Consider the following 21,287-nt stretch of genomic DNA (forward strand, 5'->3'; position numbering starts at 1 on the left):
CCTCTTCTGCTCAGAACACAGACAGCTTCACAGTAAGTGGTGCTAGACTCTCCCCTCTTTCTCATGCTATTCCTTTCTCTTTGCTGGGTTTTTCCTGTTTTGTCCTCTTGGCCAAAACTGCTGGTGCCTTCCAAGGCTCCCGGGCTCCCATCCCCAGTCTGCACGTGGCTGTGGGCCCTCTGGCCACCTGCTGCTGGAGGGCGGGTGTCTCTAGGTAACAGCTGAGGGGCTCAGGCCTGTGCAGCTGGGCTGCTTTCCCCTTGCCCCTGCCTTGGTGGGTGTCTCCTCTAGGCAGGTGACTGTTGAGGAGGGGTTGAGGGGGGTGGCCCATGCTGAGCCGAGCCCCTCTGCCTGCAGACCACCGTGGCCCACTGCATCTCCGTGAGCCAGGACTACATCTTCTGTGGCTGCGCTGATGGCACCGTGCGCCTCTTCAACCCCTCCAACCTGCATTTCCTCAGCACCCTGCCCCGGCCCCACGCCCTGGGGACAGACATCGCCAGTGTCACGGAGGCCAGGTGAGCCATACGGGACCCCTGCCTCCATTTCAGAGCTTGACTCTGCACCCAGCCTTCCTTGCCTCTGCTTCAAGGTGAAGGTATCAACACCCCAAAGATTACAGGAATGTCTATGCAGAAACACAGATTTGGCTTTATGAGTACACGGAACACCGTGGGGGAACATGGAGTATCTCTGTATGCAGGTGTTATGGGGGGCTTAGTGTCAGATTTGGGTTTGCATTCAGTGATTTTAGGACTGGTTCCAGGGACTGAAGTTTTGCTTCGGTTGGATGCTGTGAGGAAGTGGAGGGCAATTCCACAATTGGACATTTAATAATTTTTATCTGAAAGGTAGAAGGAAAGGTGTGGAGCTAAAGCTGTAATCGATCAGTAAAGGAATAGCAGTCCTGAAAGATGGGAAAGGGTGATGATCGGTCTCTGTGTTTGGTACAGTGATCTTGTTTTTATCCGTCTCAGAACCATTGCAGAGTGGTCTTGTTTTTGTTTCGCTCCATTGTGGCCGCAGTCACCTTGTCTGCCGTTGGTGTTCTGAGACCTGGTCCGTGCTTGTCAGGAGAGCATCCTGGTCTGGCAGCTTGTGCTGGGGTGGCTCCCAGCTGAGAGCTGTCAGAGCAGTGGTTTCCTCTCAAGCAGCTGCTTCCAAACCTGTGGGTCTGGAGAGGGCTCCCATGCTCTGCTCCTTCCTTTGTGGCTTGGCTTCTGTTTTCATTCCCTCATTTCCACAGCTCCTCACTCACCGCTTTACACCATCTTCTTCCCCACAGTCGCCTCTTCTCTGGAGTGGCCAATGCCAGGTATCCAGACACCATCGCCTTGACCTTCGATCCTACTAATCAGTGGCTATCTTGTGTGTACAACGACCACAGCATTTATGTTTGGGATGTGAGGGACCCCAAGAAAGTGGGCAAGGTGTATTCGGCTCTGTATCATTCCTCCTGCGTCTGGAGTGTGGAGGTAGGTGACCTGGCTCGGACACATTGTGAGGATGGAGAGTGAGGATCCCCAAGTATAACAGTGTTCCTGCTCCCTCCTCCTTTCTTCAGCAGCAGCCCTGTGTATCCACATACCCTCAGATGGGTCCTGGGGATCGATCTTGAATTTTAGTGCTTAAACGTCTCAGGCTTCTTCCAAGGGGTCCCTGTCCATCCTTAGCTCTGCCTTGTCCTGGGCTAGATGATCTTGAACAAGTTACTGAACTTACCTGAGTCTTGTTTCCTCAGTGGTAAAATGATGTACCTAATTCATCTAATTGTTTTAAGAATTAAGTGAAAAACTGTGAGTGGAGTATTTTATAGTAAGCATAGAAGAGTACCTGCTGTTTGGTGAATGGGCTTTCTTCAGCGATTTGAAGAATATCTAATAGTTGCAGTTTGCTTACCATGTGACAGTCTCTGGGCTAAGCCTTGGCCAACAACAGCTCCTTAGTCTCATTCCCTTCTGTCTCCATGAGCTGGCAAGTGACTGCTGCCTACCTGGAGCTCTGACTTTGTACCCTCTGCCCCTTCAGGTCTACCCCGAAGTGAAGGACAGTAACCAGGCCTGCCTGCCCCCCAGTTCCTTTATCACCTGTTCCTCCGACAACACTATCCGCCTGTGGAACACAGAGAGCTCCGGGGTACATGGTTCCACGCTGCACCGAAACATCCTCAGCAATGTGAGCCTGGGCCCCTCCATGCCGAGCGCCTGTGTTCCCTTGCCTTCATGCTCCTTCTCAGGAACTGGGTCCCCAGACTTGGTGTCTGAGTTCTTATGTGGCCTTCCCCTGCAAGTCAGGGCTTTGTCTTGTCCAGCATTCCTCTTCTCTTGCTCCTGTACTGATTAGACCTGTCTTACCTACTTCTCCTGACCTGCTCCACCAGGACCTCATTAAGATCATCTATGTGGATGGGAACACTCAGGCCCTGCTGGACACTGAGCTGCCCGGGGGAGACAAAGCTGATGGGTCCCTGATGGATCCCCGCGTGGGCATTCGTTCTGTGTGTATCAGCCCCAATGGACAGCATCTCGCTTCAGGGGACCGTGTAGGCACACTCAGGTAAAGCCAGCTCTGGCGTGGGTACCACCTGCCTCTCGTGGTGTGGGTTGGGGGGAGTTAGGTCCCTAAGGACAGAGCTTTTTAAAAGCTTGGCTCAAAAAGATTGGGAAAAAGATATTCAAATACAAGGGAAAGATAATTACAGTCAAGAAACCCAGCAGAAACCGTTCTAATCAAGTAAGCAGGCTTACATTCTCATATCAACATCATAAACCCCATAATACAATGCTCTACAGAAAGACGAAGCAGTTTTTCTGTAGTATTCTTGCCAAAATTGCAGAAACTCAGTCCCATCATGAGAAAACATCAGACTAAATCAAATTGAGGTACATATGACCGAGCACCTGCACTAATCAATAGTGTCAATCAATCCCAAGTGTCAAGATTATGAAAGGGAAGCAAAGACTGAAGAACTGTTACAGACAGGAGACTCAGCAGAAATAATAACTCAGTGCAGTTGGACTCTGGATAGGATCCTAGATCCAGAAAGAGGACATTGTGGGAAAACTGGTGGGATTCAAGTAGAGCCTTTAGGTCCTAGTATTGTACCGATGTAAACTTCCTTGTTCTGGTAAGTGGACTGTTGTTATGTAAGACGATCACATTAGGGAAAGCTGGGTGAGGGGAATGTGGAAACTCTCTGTACTTATTTCAACTTTTCTCTAACCTGAAAGTTCAAAAATAAATTTTAAAAAGGTCAGGAGAGAGGATGTAACAGAGAAAGCAAAGTGAGTCTCTCTTCCTGGAGCCCAGCAGTGACCTCCTCCCGCCTCTCTTTATCTCTGCAGGGTGCACGAACTACAGTCCCTAAATGAGATGCTGAAGGTGGAGGCCCATGACTCAGAAATCCTGTGCCTGGAGTACTCTAAGCCGGACACAGGTAAAGAGGATGTCTGGTATCCATGCCAGAGGCTTAGGGCTCCTCTAGTCCTGCTAGTGCCACTTACATCGATCCTGGCTGTTGGATGTGGGACTGAAAATCCTCTGAATCATTTGGTGTCTTTGCAGATTTAGAGGAGGGCAGCTCTGCCCCTTCTCCATGGTTGGCTTGGCTTAGGGATATGGGGCTCAGTTCTTGTTAGCCGGGCCCAGATAGGGGCCTGCTCTGGGCACGCATGGGCTGATAGAGTTCTTCCAACCCCAGGTCTGAAGCTCCTAGCGTCAGCGAGCCGGGACCGGCTGATCCACGTGTTGGATGCTGGACGGGAGTACAGCCTACAGCAGACGTTGGATGAGCATTCATCCTCCATCACTGCTGTGAAGTTTGCAGGTAGTGGCAGGGCAGTTGGGATACCTTCTGCCACCTACCACTGACGCCCCCTGCCCCCTACTGCCCCCTGTGTTCTGCCTCCATGAGAAGGGTGTGCCAGTCATGGGGAGTGTGGGACAGCAGCTGGCTGGCTTGGGGCTGGGTGGGAAGACAGGTGAAATATAGACTCTTAGTCCAGGGGATCCTTATCAACCAGGCTTGCTGAGGATGGGGAGAAAGGAGGGCCTGGGTTTGAAGAGAAGCATTCTGATTTAGGGCTTCTCTGGGACTTAGACGGTAAAGAATCTGCTTGCAATGCAGAGACCCAGGTTCCATCCCTGGGTCAGGAAGATCCCCTGGAGAAGGGAATGGCAACCTACTCCAGTATTCTTGCCTGAAGAATCCTATGGACAGAGGAGCCTGGTGGGCTACAGTCCATGGTGTCACAGAGAGTCAGACACGACTGAGCGAATAACACTTTCACTTTCACTTCATCCTGATTTAATGGGTGGTCCCAGCCGTCTCGAGTAGCTCATAGAGGGAAAGTGGTGAGGGAGGCAGAGGGCAGACTGGACCCATCGTGGTGAGAGCAGTGGGAACAGCTCGGCCCCCTTCCTCTACAGCCAGCGATGGGCAAGTCCGCATGATCAGTTGTGGAGCAGACAAGAGCATCTACTTCCGCACTGCGCAGAAGGTGAGGTGACCAGGCGTCCCTGAATGGGGCAGTGGGTTTGGGGATGAGGGGTGAGGTCACTACCATTCCCCTCCCTGAGGTCACAAGAGGTGAGGGGAAGCAAAAGCAAGGCTCCTTGGGCCTGATGAGACATTTGGGCGTGGGGTCTCCACCCCTGCAGTCTGGAGATGGAGTGCAGTTTACGCGGACACACCACGTGGTGCGGAAGACAACCCTCTACGACATGGATGTGGAGCCCAGCTGGAAGTACACAGCCATCGGCTGCCAGGATCGGAATATTCGGTGGGCGTCCCTTTCTCAGGCCATCTGACCACTCTCCCTCAGGCCCGAGGGGGTCAGCTCACGGGTGTCTATCTTCCTGTCCAGGACTTTGTGCCCCTTGAGCCCACAGAATGAGGACTTTGCCTCACTTAAGAGGCGGTGGCCCCTTTGGTGTTGGGGAGTGGCTTCCAGAGAGAACAGAGCTGGGGGTGAACGCTGGCTGTGCTGCTCCCCAAGCAACCGTGAGTTCCTGCTCATGTGATGAGTGTGTGTCTTCACAGGATCTTTAATATCAGCAGTGGGAAGCAGAAGAAGCTATTTAAAGGGTCGCAGGGTGAGGACGGCACTCTGATTAAGGTGAGGGCTCAGTGCGAGGGGTGCCGGGCCAGAGAATGGGGGCACAGAGGGTGCTGGGTGGCGAGGGACCGGTGCTTCCTGGCCTCACCCAGCTGTGTCCACTCCTCAGGTGCAGACGGACCCCTCAGGGATCTACATCGCTACCAGCTGCTCCGACAAGAACCTCTCCATTTTTGACTTTTCCTCAGGCGAGTGCGTGGCTACCATGTTTGGCCACTCAGGTGAGTGTAGCCCTGCTACTCTCCCCCTGGAACCTTCCCATTTCTCCCTAGCCTTTTCTGGGTCCCAGCAGAGCTGTCTGTCCCTCCCCTCCAGACAACCCCCGACCTCCACTGTTGAGAAGACATCTGGCTGGGACTCCAGGCAGGGGGGGCTCATCCGCTATATTTGTTCTTCACAGAGATTGTCACTGGCATGAAGTTTAGTAATGACTGCAAACATCTCATCTCTGTATCAGGGGACAGGTGAGCAGAAGCCAGCTTCCCTGAGATTCTTCCTGTGTCAGTCCCCTGTCTTCATGTTCGTGATGTCTTGGGAAGTAGGGCTGAACAGGCCCGGCACTGGAGGGTGGCTCTGGTCTCCTTGCCAGCCTGGGGAGGAAGGGCGCTAGTGGTGCAGCCCCCTGCATTCCCCCCCGCCCCTCACCCAGCTCTGTGGCTCCACCCCAGCTGCATATTTGTGTGGCGCCTGAGCTCGGAGATGACCATCAGCATGAGGCAGCGTCTGGCTGAGCTGCGCCAGCACCAGCGTGGGGCCAAGCAGCAAGTATCGTCCTCTCCCCAGAGGGCCGCTGGACCCAACCGGTGAGATCAGAGTGTGGGTGTGGATGCTGGCGGTTGGGCCTCCAGGCTGCTCCTCCTCCTCGCTCTTGACCTGCCACTCAGCAGCTCTGTGTCTCCCCGTACCTGTTCCTTACTCGAAGAGCCACGACGCTGACCTCTCCACCCACTGACTCTCCTCTCCCCATGACCTCCTTCCTTGCCTTGGATGCAGGCACGAGGCCCGCTCTATGCTGTCTCCTGGACCAGCTCTCTCCTCAGACAGTGACAAGGAGGGAGAAGACGAGGGCACTGAAGAGGAGGAGCTTCCAGCCCTGCCCATCCTTGCCAAGGGCACCAAGAAAGAACCAGGTCTGTGCGAGTCTGTGGTGGGGCCAGACAGGCACCGGTTGGGCGGTGACTGGATGTACCCTCAGTGGGACTGGGGGGTGAGAGCAGGGAGTTGAGGCTTTGAAGGGTGTGGGCTGGTAGGGGCTGGCACTTCAGAGTGGGTGGGAGCCATGCTCTCTGACTGCCTTTCTTTGTCCAGCCTCGGTGCCCAGCCCAGTCCTGCCCCGAAGCCTGTCGCACTGGGAGATGAGTCGGGTGAGTCACCATCGTTAAAATGTTCTTCCAAGGTTACAAGGGGTGAAGGATGGTGAAAGCAGGGCTCTCTACACCTGGCAAAGCATCAGATCTGCCCAGGTGCCTGCCCCCTGTGTTCAAGGAGGCCACTGGAGTGGTTCCAGGTGAGGGGTGAAGCCCAGGTGAGGCCAGGGGAGATGGCCTACATGGGTCAGCCACCACTAGGGGCAGCACTCCACTTGTTCAGCCACCTGGGAACAAATGTGAGCAAAGAACCGGTGGAGTTGGGGAGTAGAAAAGGGTCAGAGCTGAACAGTTACAAGGAAATATCAAGAAAGTCAAAGGGCCAAAGAATGAAATCTGGAGAAACTGTAGTACTAAAGAAGGTTAGGAGGTAAGCTCAGAACTTCCAGAATAGTTAGGGGGCAAAGGCTTTAAGAGGACTAGTAACTGAACGGTGACTTCCGGGTGACCAGGAGGAGGAGAGAGGCTTTCAGAGGCGGCTTAGCCCTCCGTTGTTCCACGTCAGGGTTTCAAGCATCAGCACCTTTCACTGTCAGCAGCAGCTTCATGGGATGATGGTGGTGTGGGGTCTGGCGCCTTCTGACTAGGCCATGGGCCTCAAGCCTGGACTCTTGGTTTGTCCTTGGTGCTGTGTATGGACCTGGGGCTGTCCTCTGAGTGGGGGCCTTTTAGAGACTCCCAGGTCTGAGGTGTCCACGACGCTGGTGAGGACTGAGAGTGGAAGGTCCTCTTGGACAGCACATGGAGTGAAGCTGAGAGCATGAACTCTGGAGCCAGGTTACCTGAGCTGGAACCTGCAGGCAGATTGCCTGTGAAACTTGGGAAAGTTACCTAAGCCCTGTGTGCTTCACTTTCCCTTCAGTGCCTACCTTATAAGATGGTTGTGAGAATTAAATGAGCTAATACACGTAAAGTGCCTGGCACACACTAGGTGACATGTGAGTGTTTGCTGATACTATTGTGTGACTCTTACTGTTACTCCTCTCCCACCCCCACCCCATACCAGGCACAGGAGACGGAGGAGTTCCTGGACCCAGCTCCTGCCACCAACCAAGGACCCAGAAGAAGGGGGCGCTGGGCTCAGCCAGGCGTGGAGCTGAGTGTTCGCTCTATGCTGGACCTGAGGCAGCTGGAGACACTGGCCCCAGGTCCTCGGGGCCCTCACCGGGACTCTCCGGCCATGACCCCTTCAGGTCCTGGGAAGCACAGTCAGCAGGTCCCTGAGACCTCAAGTGTGAGCCAGGTGAGCCCGCTTTCTCCCAGCAGCATAGAGATCTCCAAGGTGGCTCAGCCAGTTGTTGACAGCGGTGCCTGAGCGTTCATGAACTGCAGTGGTTGCTCTGCCCCCATGGGGCATGGGTAACCTGACCTGCAGAGCCAGGTGGGGCTGGTGAGGCTGTGCCTCACTTTTTTCCTTTGGTGGAAAAGCAAGGGGTCACCTTTGTCCTGGGTGGAGTTCCCTGGAGGGCTCATGATATGAAGTAGTGGCTGGAGGTTGGCAGCCCAGAGTGATAATGTGGTTCTTCCAGAGGCTCAAGAACATTGGTTGGAACCCAGCCTGGCTTTTTGGTATCTATTCTCAGAGTCGGAGCTTCCCCCAGAGTTGGTGCCCACTGAATCCTTGCTCCCCTGCACCTCCTCTCCCAGACCCTTGCTTACATCAGCAACCCCAGTGATGCCGTTCTGTGTGTTTCCAGAATGAAAAGCTCCCCCGGCCTCAGGCTTCCCAACCCTGTTCCTGCCCCCACATCATCCGATTGTTGTCCCAAGAGGAAGGGCTCTTTGCCCAAGATCTGGAGCCCGCATCCATCGAAGATGGTATTGTCTACCCGGAGCCGGGTGACAGCCCCACCCTGGACACCAGGCAAGGGTCCTGCAGACTTCTGGGGCCATGCATACCCCTCTCCCACATCTTCCCTTCCCTCCCAGTGTTCTGTACTTGGGTGGGGGGCTGGCTTCAGGCACTCGGCTTGCCCACCGCTGCACCCCTGCCTCATCACCAGTCCTGCTCATGGGGCAGGAGGAAGGCAGGAGTCCATGGGGCTGCTGCTCACCACTGCTTACCGCCTCTTCCTTCCCCTGCTGGCCTCTCTGGCAGTGAGTTCCAGGTGCAGGCACCAAGCCGAGGGACCCTGGGAAGAGTGTATGCAGACAGCAGGGGCTCAGAGAAGCATAGCCCTGACAGTGCATGCTCTGTGGACTTCAGCAGCAGCCGCCTTTCCAGCCCTGAGCACCCCAATGAAGGTGAGGCTGCAACCCCAGGGAGGGCCAGGAGCACACTGGTGGGAGTGGAGGCTCTGGCGACAGATGGGTACAGCGTGATGCTTCTCTCCCCCTCCTCAACATCCAGACTCGGAGAGCACGGAGCCCCTGAGTGTGGATGGCATTTCCTCAGACCTTGAAGAGCCAGCTGAGGGTGATGAGGAAGAAGAGGAAGACGAGGGGGGCACTGGCCCCTATGAGGTGCAGGAGGGCAGCCCCCATACCCCGGACCAGGAGCAGTTTCTAAAACAGCACTTTGAGACTCTGGCCAGCGGGGCTGCTCCAGGTGTGGTCAGATTGGTCATTGCAATTCTCCCTTCTTTCCTCCTTGCCCAGCAGAGAGGGAGGGTCCAAAGGCAGGCCATGCCTGGGGTTGCCTAGGGCAGGCAGAGTCTGGAGCCAGGGCTTGCTTCAAGTCATGGTTTCTGTCACCCTGGCAGGGGGCCCAGTCCGGGTACCAGAGCGGACAGAGTCTCGGAGCATCTCTTCACGATTTCTGTTGCAAGTGCAGAGCCCCCCACTCAGGTACTCTCCCCACAGCAGCTCGCTTTCCTACAAGGAGCCCAAGCTCTCCTGACCTCGCAGTGCTCCCAGTAGGGCCTGTCCTGCCCCAGGGTGGCCTGAGCCCGCACCTCTCCAAGGCCTAGTCTTCCTTGCCCAGCAGTACTGCGCCCTCCAGCTTTGTCCTGGCTGACTGTGCCCGCCCTTCTCTCCCAGCACCCCTCAGTGCTGTGAGACCTTCTCCCTGTCTTGTCAGGGAGCAGCCCTGAGCCTTCTCTGGGCCTTCATCCACATTTCCTCCCTAGGGAACCATCCCCATCTTCCTCAAGCATGGCAGTGACATCGAGACTGGCCCAGGGGCTGCAGGCTTCTGGTGAGCAGCCAAGAGGCAGTGGTGCCAGTCCTCCAGGAGCACCCCCAGAGGCGGAGCCTTCCCCTGGAAACCCTGGCCCCCCGCAGGCAGTCCCTGTGCTATTGCCGCGACGCCGTCTCAGCCCAGACAGTGGCTGGTCCCCCAAGAGAGTGGCTGCAGCCGGCCCCACAGGTGGACTCCAGAAAGCCCAGTCGGTGCAGAGTCTGGTACCACAGGGTGAGGCACCCAGGGGGCTTGGCTCCAGGGGTAGGGTGTGTGGAGCCCACAGGCATGCTCGAGGAAGGTGGCCTCATGGAGCCCTGACGGGTCAGTGGACATGTCACTGACTTGTCACTGGGCTTGCCAGTCGGTGTCCGTTAGTGGGTGTGTGAGGGCGCAGCAGCTCCTAGGGAGCTGAGCCTTAGCACCCAGGACGTCTTCCTCACCCCCTGACCCGTGTGTGTCTCTGTCTCCTTTGCAGATGAGGCCCCTCCACCAGGCCTGTTGCTCTCACAGGAGATGGAGGCCCAGGGGTGCCTGCACTCCTTGCCCCAAGCTGATCGCCGTCTGTCTCGGCCCCACTCGTACCAGAGCCCCACCACCAGTTCCATGGCCAAGATTGCCCGCAGCATTTCTGTTGGGGAAAACCTGGGTCTGGCCACTGAACATCAAGCTCCTGCCCCCATCCGCATCTCACCACTCAACAAGCTGGCCCTGCCCAGCCGGGCTCACCTGGTCCTGGATATCCCAAAGCCACTGCCTGATCGTCCCACCTTGGCCACCTTCTCACCTGCTACCAAGGGCCGGGCCCCTGGTGAGGCAGAACAGCCCAGCTGCCCAGCGGGGCTGGGAAAGGCTCACAGTACAGTTGAGAGGCGGGCCTGCTCAGGGGAGGGTGCCACTCCCAAGCCTAGGACAGAGTGCCAGGCTCAGCCTGGGCCCAACAGCCCCCGTGCCCAGCAACTGCCGGCCAACAGCCTCCTCCGAGGCCCTGCGAACTTGCAGCCCCCACCCCTTGAGAAGACTCCCAGCCCTGTGGAATGTGCCAGGCCACGGGCAACCCTGAGCCGGGACTCAGGTGTGCACTGCTCCCCAGCTCTCATCTCCCGCCCCATCCTCTCTCCCCCGTCTTGTCGGCTGCTCTCTGGCTCCATCTCATTTCTGTGGTCCAGCCTCTGGCGTTTCTCGTCCTGTCTGCTCCTGTTTCAGCCCATAAGTCACACCCCTGATGGTGAGACACTCGGGCTAACTTTATGACCTCTCTATGACCCACTTCCCCTTCAGTGCCCTCTAGCCCCTGGGACTGGAGCTGGCCCTCTCCTCTGGACCGTGTTTCCTGTGTGGTATTGGGAGAGTGTTGAGAAGGAAGGATGCCATAGGAAGGGACTCAGGGCATGTGGTGCTGGACAGGGTTGGGGGTTTGGAGTGGGGTAGGTCTCTCTTGCTCTGAGCGGCCCCTGGGTGGGCAGGCTGGAAAGGACGTCTCTTCTGGGCCTTGCTGAGCTGCGTCTGTTCCTTTCAGAACCAGCAGTGAGCCTGGAGCAGTGCGAGCAGCTCGTGGCCGAGCTCCAGGGCAGTGTGCGCCAGGCCGTGCAGCTCTACCACTTGGTATGTGTTGGGTACCCCTCTCCGCCTCTCCCCGTCTGCCTGGCAGGAAGACAGAGCATCTCAGGAGTGCTGGTTGAGTACCTAGCACATAATGCTAAGGCTCTTCTTCCACTGACAAGTGGGTGGAACAGTTAAGAACTCTGAATAGGCGAGTGGGTTAGGGACCAGGCCAGGCCTTTTGAACTTGAGTACATATCAGTCATTTCTGGCTAACAGCTGGAGAGACATCCTCAGACAGGAGGGGATGGTGTAGAGAGCCCTCATGTCCTAGTTTGCTTAGGACCGTCCAGCTTATGCCTGTTGTCCAGGTATAATTATTAATAGTATCCCTTTTCATATTCAGAAATGATTTGGCCTCTCTGAACATAGGGGACAGTCCCACAGGGGCCGAGATTTGAAAGAGGAATTGCTAACAAGATGCAGATGGTGCCACATCTGATGGTTACCCCCAGGGTCTGCCTCCATCCCTTAGCCTCTGGTCATACTTGCTGATCTTGGTGTGTGGAACTCCTGGCCACACCCAGCAGGGCATGCAGTCCCTTCTTGGGGGTAGGCTAGACCCAGTCGGGGGCCCTCCCCTTTCTGCATCCATTGACAATCCCCTCCACTGTTCCTCCAACTCACTTCAGGGGTCCCGTTGCAGGTGGTCAGCTGCAAGACACCCTCGGTGGAACAAAGTCGCATCACCCAGCTCCTCAGAAACACCTTCTCTTCAGTGCGGCAGGAGCTGGAGGCCCTGGCTGGGGCTGTGTTGGCCAGCCCGGGTGGGAGCCCTGGGGCTGTGGGGGCCGAGCAGACACAGGCCCTGCTGGAGCAATACTCAGAGCTGCTGCTTCGAGCTGTGGAGCGGCGCATGGAACGCAGACTCTGAGTTCCAGAAGCCTGTCCCCAGTGAATGCTCCCCCCCTTCCAAACTGCATCTCTCTTCCTCTCACCAAAACCTGCGAGGATGCTTGGAGTGGAGAGCAGGGATCCATGCTCAGAGGGGCCATGGCTTTCGCAGCTGTTCCTCACGAGACCCCTGTATTTATTAATTTATTTCCCTGACTGTTGCCTCACTCTCTTGGAACTCCTGCCTCCACAGCCATCTGGTGGCTCACGCAGGGGCAGATCTTGGTCTTTTGTCATCTTGGTGCTGTGAGGAGTCGGAGGGCAGCCTGCCCCACCTGGAGCGAGTCCGGAAAGGCCTGCCCTCCCTTCTTAGAAGCCATTTGAAATTACTGCAGGGATCAGCTCCCTGGGGTGGAGCACACACAGGGTATCCAGGGGGGTAGAGGTGAGAGGTGATCTGGTGTCCTTGCCCTTTGGCCAACGGCGGAACTTCACCTCTACCTCCACGCCCCCTCCCACACCAGCTTACTCCCCTGGTTGCCAGAGCGGGGGTTGTCTGTTTTCCCCACTTGTTGGCAGTTCAGAAAGGCAGAGCCCTCTGGCCCCCTGGAGCCTTCCCCAGCCATCAGGAGGCTTGAGTTGGTGTCAAGGCCTGAGCCCCCACATTCCACTCCCACTCCTCCTCCAGGGGGGCCCTAGCATTGTCTCTTCCTGTGCCCCCTTTTTCTCCTGGCCAGAACTTGTGGAGCCAGCTGTGGGATGTTGCTGCAGGACAGTAAAGCCCTCTGCTGGGCAAACATGAAGCCCTGGCCTCCTTTCCTCAGCCCCTTGGCCTTCCCTGTTCTTCAGCCTTGGTCCCCAACAGGCTGCTGAAGCCGAGGCCACCTTCTCCCTGCATCCTGAGTGATGCTCAGTCAGAAGCCTGTGTTGGAACTTCCCTCGTAGTTTACAGGGCGCCGGCCCACCTTCTAAGGACCTTGGCCACAGAAGAAGCCTACACAAATACAGACACACACACACACTGAGTGTTCATTGCTAGACCATTTGGCCACAGAAGAAGCCTACACACACACACACACACACACACACACACACACACACACTCACTCACTCACTCACTCACTCACTCACTCACTCACTCACTCTCTGTTCATTGCTAGACCATCTGGCTGGCTGATGTGTGCCTGCTTTCCTCTCACATGCTGCCCTGGCTGCTTCACCCTGGCTTCTATCAAGGATATGAAAAGGCATGGAACACATTAAGCCTGGATTCTGGATTCTTGGTTTTCACAGCCTAGCTGATGTGTAATGGCCCAGAGTATCTGTTTTGGGTAGAAGGAGCCTCCTCAAGGGCAGTGCTGGGCACCAGGTGTGCTGGATGCTGGAGGCTGAAGAGAGGGAGGCCCATGGGGCTGTAGCAGGGGCCAAGAGACACACTGGAAAGGTGGTAGGTGGGCCAGGTAAGTGGTAGAGGTGAGGGGCTAGAGTTAGGAAGGTAGTGTTAGGGGTGAGGGGAAGGAGCCAGGGCACAGTGGGCAAGTAGAGTAGGACCAAGTATAGAAGCAGCTGTGGAAGAGTTGGGGTGAAGAACGTGTCTCTAGGCCCTGCTGCTTCCTCTGCCTCAGGTAAGTCAGGGCAGCTCTGCTACAGCTCCAGGCTTGAAAACTGTGTCCCTGTGGGTTCTGCTGGCTCTGTGAGTAGAGGCTTGAAGTTGGATTCTGAAGGGTGCCCAGCTGTGCTTGCATTAGTCACCTGAACAGGTGAACCCTATTTCACCCTCACTCTTCTCTACTACCACCACCTGCATGGCCAAGCTGCCAAGAAATCCTGGCCTAGGAATTCTCAGAGCTGAGTGTGGACCCCAGGAGGTCGCAGCTACCCTTGTCAGAGTTAGAAATCCGCTCCCCATGTACCCCTAACCAGCACAGCAGCCGCAGTCCACTGCAAGTGGGGCTCAGGCCTGGCCTTCTGGGCTGGGTTCCTGGCCACCCTCAGCCAGTCTGTCCCTCACGAGGACGGAGCTACACTCCTGCCGAGGTTTGTGGGAAGGTGGCCACCCTCTTGATTACCCACCCCCAACCCCCACCCCCGCCCAGCGTCGGGGGATGTTGTGGTCGGCGCCCGTCCCCTTCTGCATGTCTGAGGCCACTGGCAACTGCCGCTCCCGTTCAGATCTGCCCTGACCCAGTTTTGAAAGCCCCTTATTTATAACTTTTATACTTTGCCCAGGCCATGGAGCTTCCCCCACATCCCCAGGTCTCACAGGGCAGAGGCTGTTTTTAACATGTCCGTTTATATTGATGTATGAACTCGTCAATAAACAATCATTTGCTAACTCTGGGTTGTCAGCGAGTGGGGCGGGCAACAGAATCTGTGGTTGCGTGGGGGTGGGGCAGTTGGCGGCTGGATAACGAGGCGGCCTCGGGCAGGTAGCCTGAGCTCTGGCGTGAGGCCGCAGGGAAGGGCGGGCCCTCGGGGCTGGGGCGGAGTCTTGAGGAAGGAGGGGCGGGGCCTCGGGGCGGCGGCGGCGTCATGGCGGAGGCGGCTTTGGACGCTGTACGGAGGGAGTTACGAGAGTTCCCGGCTGCGGCAAGGGGTGAGTGGGCTGGCTTGTTGACTGCCAAACAACTTCAAAACGCGGGAGGGGCCTTGGGCTTGCCGGGAACCGGGTTCCAGAGCCGGGTGCGCCTTGGTCCTTCCTGGGCCGCTGATTCCAGGGTGCACCCTGTTTCTTGTCCTCAAGGAGCTTGGAACCTCGTGCACGTGGATGGCCCCTGTAATCAATCTTCTGCCGCAACCCCGACTCCCCAGCTCCCTGGGTGGGTCCTCAGCTCCCCTCCTCCCGTATTCCCACACCTTCGTGGCTTCCTGGGGGTGACTCTTCACCTATTCCCAAGGCCCGGTCCAGTCTTGACTCTGTTCTGTTTCCCACCGTCAGCCCGCACCGAGTAATTGGGGCTTTCTGTTGTTGCCTTTTCCACCCTTCTCTGTTTTGAAGTCTTTAAAGTTTCTCCCTCTGTGAACCCCTGCTGGATCTCTTCCTTCAGGAGGAGACGCCTCCAAGCCAGGAGCGCTGCAGTTTCAGGAGGATTGGAGGCGGCTGTGCTAGAGATCCCTGGCTTTTCCCTTTCTTGGTTTTTATTTTTTTCCTCTCATTCTTTCCCTTTTCTTTCTATTTTTGAGCAATGTCTTATCACTGAATAGTAACATGGGCACGTTGTTTAAAAACCAGCAGACTTATGTAAAGTAAGTGTCCTTCCTTCCCATTCCAGGTTGCTGCCTTCCAGCAGTACTCATTAATATCCACACACACACCTATGACTGGATATCTCCCTTTTTATACAAATGGTAGCTTGCTAAGCACACTGTTCTGGTTCCCTAAATCTTTTAGGTCCATCTAAATCTTCTTCAGTCTTATCCACATCTGTGTATTAATGCTGTAATTTGCTTAATTAACCACCTCTTGCTAGGCATTTAGGTCATTTTCAATCTATTGTTTTTAATACAGCAATCAATACTGTGAATATTTGTTTAACAAATATTTAGTAAGCACTGCAGAGTGCCATACTCTGTTCAGTATGTTTAGGATACATCACTAAAACAGATCTCTGCCCTCATAGAGCTTACATGGTAAGTGAGGAGACAGTTAACTGTAGGCACACTAGATGAATAAACCATACAGTAGGGAAAAAATGGGTTAGAAGATAAGTAGTATGGGGTAAAAAAGTAAAGCAGAGTGAGGAGACTCATTGTGGCAGTGGGGCAGGTTACAAGTTGAAATGAGAAGGTCAGGGTGGGCCTCTGACAAGGCGACATTTGAGCACTGGCTTGAAGAAGCTGGGAGTGGGTGAGCGAGCAGACCTCTGAGAGAAGAGAATTCTAGGCAAGGGCATGCAGGTCAGATGCTGTAAGGTGGGAGTGTGCCAGGTGTGTTCAAGGATCAGTGAGGAGTCCGATGTGGCTGGAGCAGAGTCTTTATGCACATGTATGTTTTTGTTGGTTAAATTCCTAGCAGAAGAATTGTCAGACCAAAGGAATTGTTTGGGTCCTTTATGGAATTCTCCTTTTGAAGCCTCAGGAGAGAAAAGTGGCCATTCTTTAAAGGAACTCTAAATGGTGAAAAAGTGAAACTGAAATAATTGCAGGAAATACAAAGGGTTAATTAAAAAAAAAAGCAGTTTCCACATAATTTAAGAATTCTAGTGAGAATAATAGGGAGATTTATTGGGACTTCGCTGGTGGCTGTTGCTGCTGCTGCTAAGTCACGTCAGTCATGTCCGACTCTGTGCGATACCATAGACGGAAGCCCACCAGGCTCCCGTCCCTGGGATTCTCTAGGCAAGAATACTGGAGTGGGTTGCCATTTCCTTCTCCAGTGCAGGAAAGTGAAAAGTGAAGTCCAGTGGTAAATAAGACTCTGCACTCCCAGTGCAGGGGGCATGGGTTCAGTCCCTGGTTGGGGAAATAGAATCCCTCATGCCATATGGCATGGCTGAAAAATAAATAACACAAGTGGCTGTGTAAGTCAACCGTGCTTCAGAACAGAACAGGGAGATTTATTGAGCCCCACAAGGTGACTGCTTGGATGGGCTGGCATGATTGGGGAGACCATTGCCAGATTCCTCCCCCTTGTTCCCATATCTGCCTGGCACATTCCATCTTGCTTTTCAAGCCAGTGGAGTAAGCACGCTTCCTTTTCAAGTTTTCCTGGGTCCCCCAGGGTCTTCCCACCCAGTTTCCATTTTTGATATAACACCATTTCACTTTCTAGTTATTTGCAAGGCCCAGATGACCGGTGCGGAGAGGCGGTCGTGAGAGAGAGCATGAGCCCAGAGGTGAAATGAGTGCAGTGAGTGTTGGGAGAGCATGTCGTAACCGCCCACTGGGGACGAAGACATTCAGGCTAGACTGCAGGGATGAAAATAACACAGCGAAGCCTCACACTCTGTGTAAAAGCCAGAAGGAAGGCATTCCTGTGTGAGCAGCAAAAACAAAGTTGGGCACCCCCTGAGTAGAGTGTGTGGTGAGGGGCAGGCCCCAGACAGAAGGAAGCCTGACTGGAAAAGTAGGTTGGGTCTCATCACAGAGCACCTTGAATATGTGCCAAGGCCGACTATGTTTCGTCAGGAGTAGTGGTTAGCCATCAAAGGACTTTTACTAGGGTGTGACAAGATGAGATTGTATTTTAGGAAGATGATGGGGGCCTGGATGAGGGAATTTTTTTGAGAAGGAGTGGAATTCAGCCAAGGAAACCAGTTAATTCACTGCAGCAATCATCCAGCCGGAAGATGTTGTTGGAGACTTACATTCAACCATTAAGCAGATACTTACTGAGCACCTACTGTGAGCCAGGTACTATTCCAGGTACTGGGGATACATCAGTGAATAAGACAAGCATCCATGTCCTCATGGAGCAAACATTCTAGCAAGAAAAACTGATAAATAATTGGGATAAGTAAAATATGTAGTGTGTAAGGTGGTGATAAATGACAGAAATAAAAAAAACAACAATAGGGGTATAAGGATATTGAGGGCAGGTTACAATTTTAAAAATAGTGGCCAGGGAGGAAAGCCTCATCAAAGTGATCTTTGAGGACCCAAATGAGCTAACTTTGTGGATGCCAGCAGAGGAAAGAGGTGTGTGGTGTGGCTTGAGAGACATAGGTAGTAAAATCAATAGCAGTTGGAGATAATCAATAGGATGCCGGGAGTGAGGGAGAAGGAAGAGTCAAAAGAGATTTTTGTTAAAGGTGACAGAGGGCTGTTATTGATAACCCGTGCAGGTGGTGCACCGCAGTCTGCCCACACGCACACGGCAATCTTGGGTGTCTCAGGTTGGTGATGCTGTTCAGTAAGACAGAGCAGACAGTTCAGCCCTTACTTTTCCTCCGATGGTTTCATGTAGCAGCTTGTCTCCCCAGTTAGGTTGTAAGCTTCTTGAGATGGTGCTCGGCTCATCCCTTAATACCTCCATGATGTCAAGGCAAGGACCGAGCACATTTTAGGCACTTCCCAGAGATCCTCGGCCCACTCATAGCAGCGCTGGCCTTGGCGCCTCAGCTCTACTCACTCTGGAGCTCCCAATGCCGCTTCCATGGCTGCCTTTCCTATTGGATGCCAGGAAGTTGGCTACTCCAGAGTGGGAATGCCAGGGGTCCCCTGGGCAGGGTTGGACATGGCCCCGTGCAGCATTTGGGTTGGGCCCTGTGGACATCCTGGTGTGTTTATGGGTGTTTCACACTTTCTTCCTTAAATTTCCCTCCTCATTCTTGTATTACTGGCTGTCCAGGGTCTCTTGGTCACCGACAGGCCTTGCCCTGTGGCACAGTGGCCTGCTGGAGTGGGCATCTCATACGCAGGCAGTGGGACAGCCACTGGGTACTGTTGGTTTTAGCCTCTCCCCCAACTCTCTCTCAGAGCTCAGCGTGCCTCTTGATGTTCCTCACCTGGACGAGCCCCCCAGTCCCCTCCACTTCTACCGGGACTGGGTCTGCCCCAACAGGCCCTGCATCATCCGAAACGCCCTGCAGCACTGGCCAGCCCTCCGGAAGTGGTCCTTCCCCTACCTCAGGTGGGGGCTGCCCTGGGCAGGGTGTGGGCGGTGCTTTGGGGCCTCCAGGGCTGAGCTGAATGTCCATTCCTCCAGAGCCACCGTGGGCTCCACAGAGGTGAGTGTGGCAGTGACCCCAGATGGCTACGCGGATGCTGTGCGAGGGGGCCGCTTTGTGATGCCTGCTGAGCGCCGCCTGCCCCTGAGCCATGTGCTGGATGTACTGGAGGGCCGAGCACAACACCCTGGGGTTCTCTACGTGCAGAAGCAGTGCTCCAACCTGCCCACCGAGCTGCCCCAGCTGCTGCCTGATGTGGAGCCCCATGTGCCCTGGGCTTCTAAGGCGCTGGGTGAGTGGAGGCGGGGCCCTGATGGGGAGGAGACAGGAAGGTGGGAGCAGCCTCCTTGCTGTTTCTCTCCCCTTGGTGATGGCAGCCCACATTCTCGGCCCCACAGATCCCTAGGCCTTGACTTCATTTTGATGAACCACTGAAGATTGCTGCTCTTCCACCTGCCCCAGGGGACAGAGGCCCCTTGCCATGCTTGCCCACCTCTGCTCCTTCTCCCTGCTCTTCCCCTGGGACCCTACTGCTCCCCGCCTAACATCACTGGTGGTGACTCCCAGCCTGGCCTCTCCTAACTCACCCTCTGTCCTCTGACCCACAGGGAAGATGCCTGATGCTGTGAACTTCTGGCTGGGAGAGGCAGCTGCAGTGACATCGTGTAGGCATCGGGAATGCAGAACAGGGGAGGAGGTTGTGGGGAGGAAGGTGAGGTGCAGAGTGGAAGGCTGACCTTGGATGGAAATTGGACTGCCTGATCTTTAAAATTTCTTCTGGGATTCTGGGGCTCAGATCCATCAGAGGGCCTTCCCTGACAGCTCAGGTGGGTGGAGATGCCCATGGCATTGGACCTGGAGGACACTGCCTCTTCTAGGTCCCTAGAAAGCACTGAAGGCCAGCTGAGTCAGGGTAGACTTAGAAGAACCCTGTTTGTGTGAATTTCCCTCTTGGTGAAGATGAGCCCAGGGCCTGGCGACTGTCTAGTCCCTAGCAGGCAGAGATCTGAGATGCCCGAAGGCCTGCCAGACTCCCATCATGGCATCCTCTTGAGCTGCTGTGACTCTCTGTGGTCTTCTGTCACCTCATAAGCTTTCTTGGGGTGCAGGGCCCCAAGTGCAATCGTCCGTGCCCTCCTGTGGCCTGCTCCTCATAACCCTGTCTACTGGGCCCTCTGTATTGGCAGTGCATAAGGACCATTATGAGAACCTCTACTGTGTGGTCTCGGGAGAGAAACACTTCCTGCTGCATCCACCCAGTGACCGGCCCTTCATCCCGTATGGTAGGGGATACAGTCTGGGAGGGGCCAGGGAGCCCCATGGTGGAGGGAGGGCAGTGGGGAGCTCTGGGCAGGCTGGGGACACAGCACCTCCACTTCACTAGGACCCCTAGCCATGCCCCTGCACTCAGGGAACACGAGGGAGTGGTGGGCACACTCCAGGCCTTTTGAGGATCCTCAGACTTTCTCCCTCTGGTTTCAGAACTGTACACACAGGCAACCTACCAGCTAACCGAAGAGGGCTCATTCAAGATGGTGGATGAAGAGGCCATGGAGAAGGTGTCTGCCTTGTTCCTGGGCCCTGGGAGAGGAGGGAGGCAAGGAGCCTGGACTCGGAGGAACAGACACCAAAGAGATGGGAGGTGGCGCTTTGCTGAAGAATCCCTCCATCTGGGCTTCCCAGTGCTCAGCAGGGCAGGATCCCAGACGTTTACCTCCAGGGACAGAGTTCGGAGCATGGGGGCTTTGGGCCTGCTCCCTGGAGTCTGCCATGTCCCCAGGTGCCGTGGATCCCCCTGGACCCCCTGGCTCCAGATCTGGCCCGGTACCCCAGTTACCGCCAGGCCCAGGCACTTCGCTGCACAGTGCAGGCGGGTGAGATGCTCTACCTGCCGGCCCTGTGGTTCCACCATGTCCAGCAGTCCCATGGCTGCATTGCTGGTGAGAGGCGGCCCAGGTCACTGGGGGTTGGTGGGGAAGTGGGGAAGTCTAAGTCAGAAGGGGGACCCTTGTGTTCTGGTTTCTGTTTTCCCCTACAGTGAATTTCTGGTACGACATGGAGTATGACCTCAAGTACAGTTACTTCCAGCTGCTCGACTCCCTCACTAAGGTCTCGGGCCTCAACTGACCGAGCCCTGGTGAACATCACCAAGAACCACCTGTGGAAAAGGCCACACCTCTCCCAGGCTGGTCAACTCTAGAGGCAGCCCAGAGTCAGAGGTGCTGGCTGTCAGCCCAGTTGGGCTTAGGGTCAGCTCCAGAGGCTTGGGAGGCGGCCTGGAGGACCAGGAGGTGCCGGGCAGGTCTGGGTGTGAGCTCCCAGGAAGCTGGCACCCAGGTGAGGCAGCATCCTGTTCTGGAAGAGGAGGGGGCTTGGGCACTGCACCACCTCTCATCAGCGCCATGACCCATGACCTTGTGCCACTTACTGCCTCAGAACAGTGGTGTCCTGTCTGTAAAACAGAGATAATGATGGTTCCTACCTCACGGGGTGCTGGGGGTGCTATCTGTGAGGATGGCAGAGGCCTGGCACAGAGGAAGTGTTCAGTAAAAGGCATCTATGACTCAAGTGTGCTGAGACTCCCTCGCAGTTGCCTTCCGTAGTCTGCTGAGGGCTGGACGGTACAGGTGAACATTTTGAA

At 55.4% G+C, this 21,287-nt stretch overlaps 2 protein-coding genes across 23 annotated transcripts in view; both read left to right on the forward strand.

The window, feature by feature from the left end:
• Positions 1-14,373, forward strand: part of MAPKBP1 (mitogen-activated protein kinase binding protein 1) — a 51,340-nt gene extending 36,967 nt beyond the window's left edge. For 5 of the 22 annotated variants that reach the window (XM_081507758.1, XM_081507767.1, XM_081507760.1 and 2 more), the window contains 23 exons: positions 358-518; positions 1,286-1,475; positions 2,029-2,175; positions 2,381-2,556; positions 3,345-3,436; positions 3,701-3,826; positions 4,429-4,499; positions 4,660-4,781; positions 5,042-5,117; positions 5,227-5,338; positions 5,518-5,581; positions 5,786-5,920; positions 6,111-6,247; positions 6,426-6,481; positions 7,491-7,727; positions 8,182-8,348; positions 8,583-8,728; positions 8,835-9,032; positions 9,187-9,271; positions 9,553-9,836; positions 10,081-10,677; positions 11,122-11,207; positions 11,851-14,373. In XM_081507758.1, the coding sequence (XP_081363884.1) occupies positions 358-518; positions 1,286-1,475; positions 2,029-2,175; positions 2,381-2,556; positions 3,345-3,436; positions 3,701-3,826; positions 4,429-4,499; positions 4,660-4,781; positions 5,042-5,117; positions 5,227-5,338; positions 5,518-5,581; positions 5,786-5,920; positions 6,111-6,247; positions 6,426-6,481; positions 7,491-7,727; positions 8,182-8,348; positions 8,583-8,728; positions 8,835-9,032; positions 9,187-9,271; positions 9,553-9,836; positions 10,081-10,677; positions 11,122-11,207; positions 11,851-12,078 (3,693 nt within the window). In that variant the 3' untranslated portion in view covers positions 12,079-14,373. Of the gene's footprint in view, positions 1-14; positions 33-357; positions 519-1,285; positions 1,476-2,028; positions 2,176-2,380; positions 2,557-3,344; positions 3,437-3,700; positions 3,827-4,428; positions 4,500-4,659; positions 4,782-5,041; positions 5,118-5,226; positions 5,339-5,517; positions 5,582-5,785; positions 5,921-6,110; positions 6,248-6,425; positions 6,482-7,490; positions 7,728-8,181; positions 8,349-8,582; positions 8,729-8,834; positions 9,035-9,186; positions 9,272-9,552; positions 9,837-10,080; positions 10,831-11,121; positions 11,326-11,836 lie in introns of all 22 variants that reach the window. The other 17 variants (XM_081507747.1, XM_081507749.1, XM_081507748.1 and 14 more) reach the window with 11 other exon arrangements.
• Positions 14,374-14,553: 180 nt separating this feature from the next.
• On the forward strand, positions 14,554-21,214 carry JMJD7 (jumonji domain containing 7). Its single transcript, XM_081507773.1, has 8 exons — positions 14,554-14,634; positions 18,456-18,609; positions 18,685-18,938; positions 19,255-19,311; positions 19,834-19,929; positions 20,129-20,205; positions 20,427-20,586; positions 20,685-21,214. The coding sequence occupies exons 1-8, from the start codon at positions 14,571-14,573 to the stop codon at positions 20,771-20,773; spliced, it is 951 nt and encodes a 316-aa protein (XP_081363899.1). The 5' UTR covers positions 14,554-14,570; the 3' UTR covers positions 20,774-21,214.
• Positions 21,215-21,287: the final 73 nt, after the last annotated feature.

This window comes from Giraffa tippelskirchi, chromosome 7 (assembly GCF_054371585.1).
Source record: "Giraffa tippelskirchi isolate mGirTip1 chromosome 7, T2T-mGirTip1v1.2.pri, whole genome shotgun sequence".
NCBI lineage: Eukaryota > Metazoa > Chordata > Mammalia > Artiodactyla > Giraffidae > Giraffa > Giraffa tippelskirchi.

Coding starts and splice junctions, on each gene's coding strand:
- JMJD7 (XM_081507773.1), top strand. CDS start 14,571: ATGGCGGAGGCGGCTTTGGACGCTGTACGGAGGGAGTTACGAGAGTTC. Junction 19,930..20,128: donor CCGGCCCTTCATCCCGTATG/GTAGGGGATACA, acceptor CTCTGGTTTCAG/AACTGTACACACAGGCAACC. Junction 20,587..20,684: donor GTCCCATGGCTGCATTGCTG/GTGAGAGGCGGC, acceptor TTTCCCCTACAG/TGAATTTCTGGTACGACATG.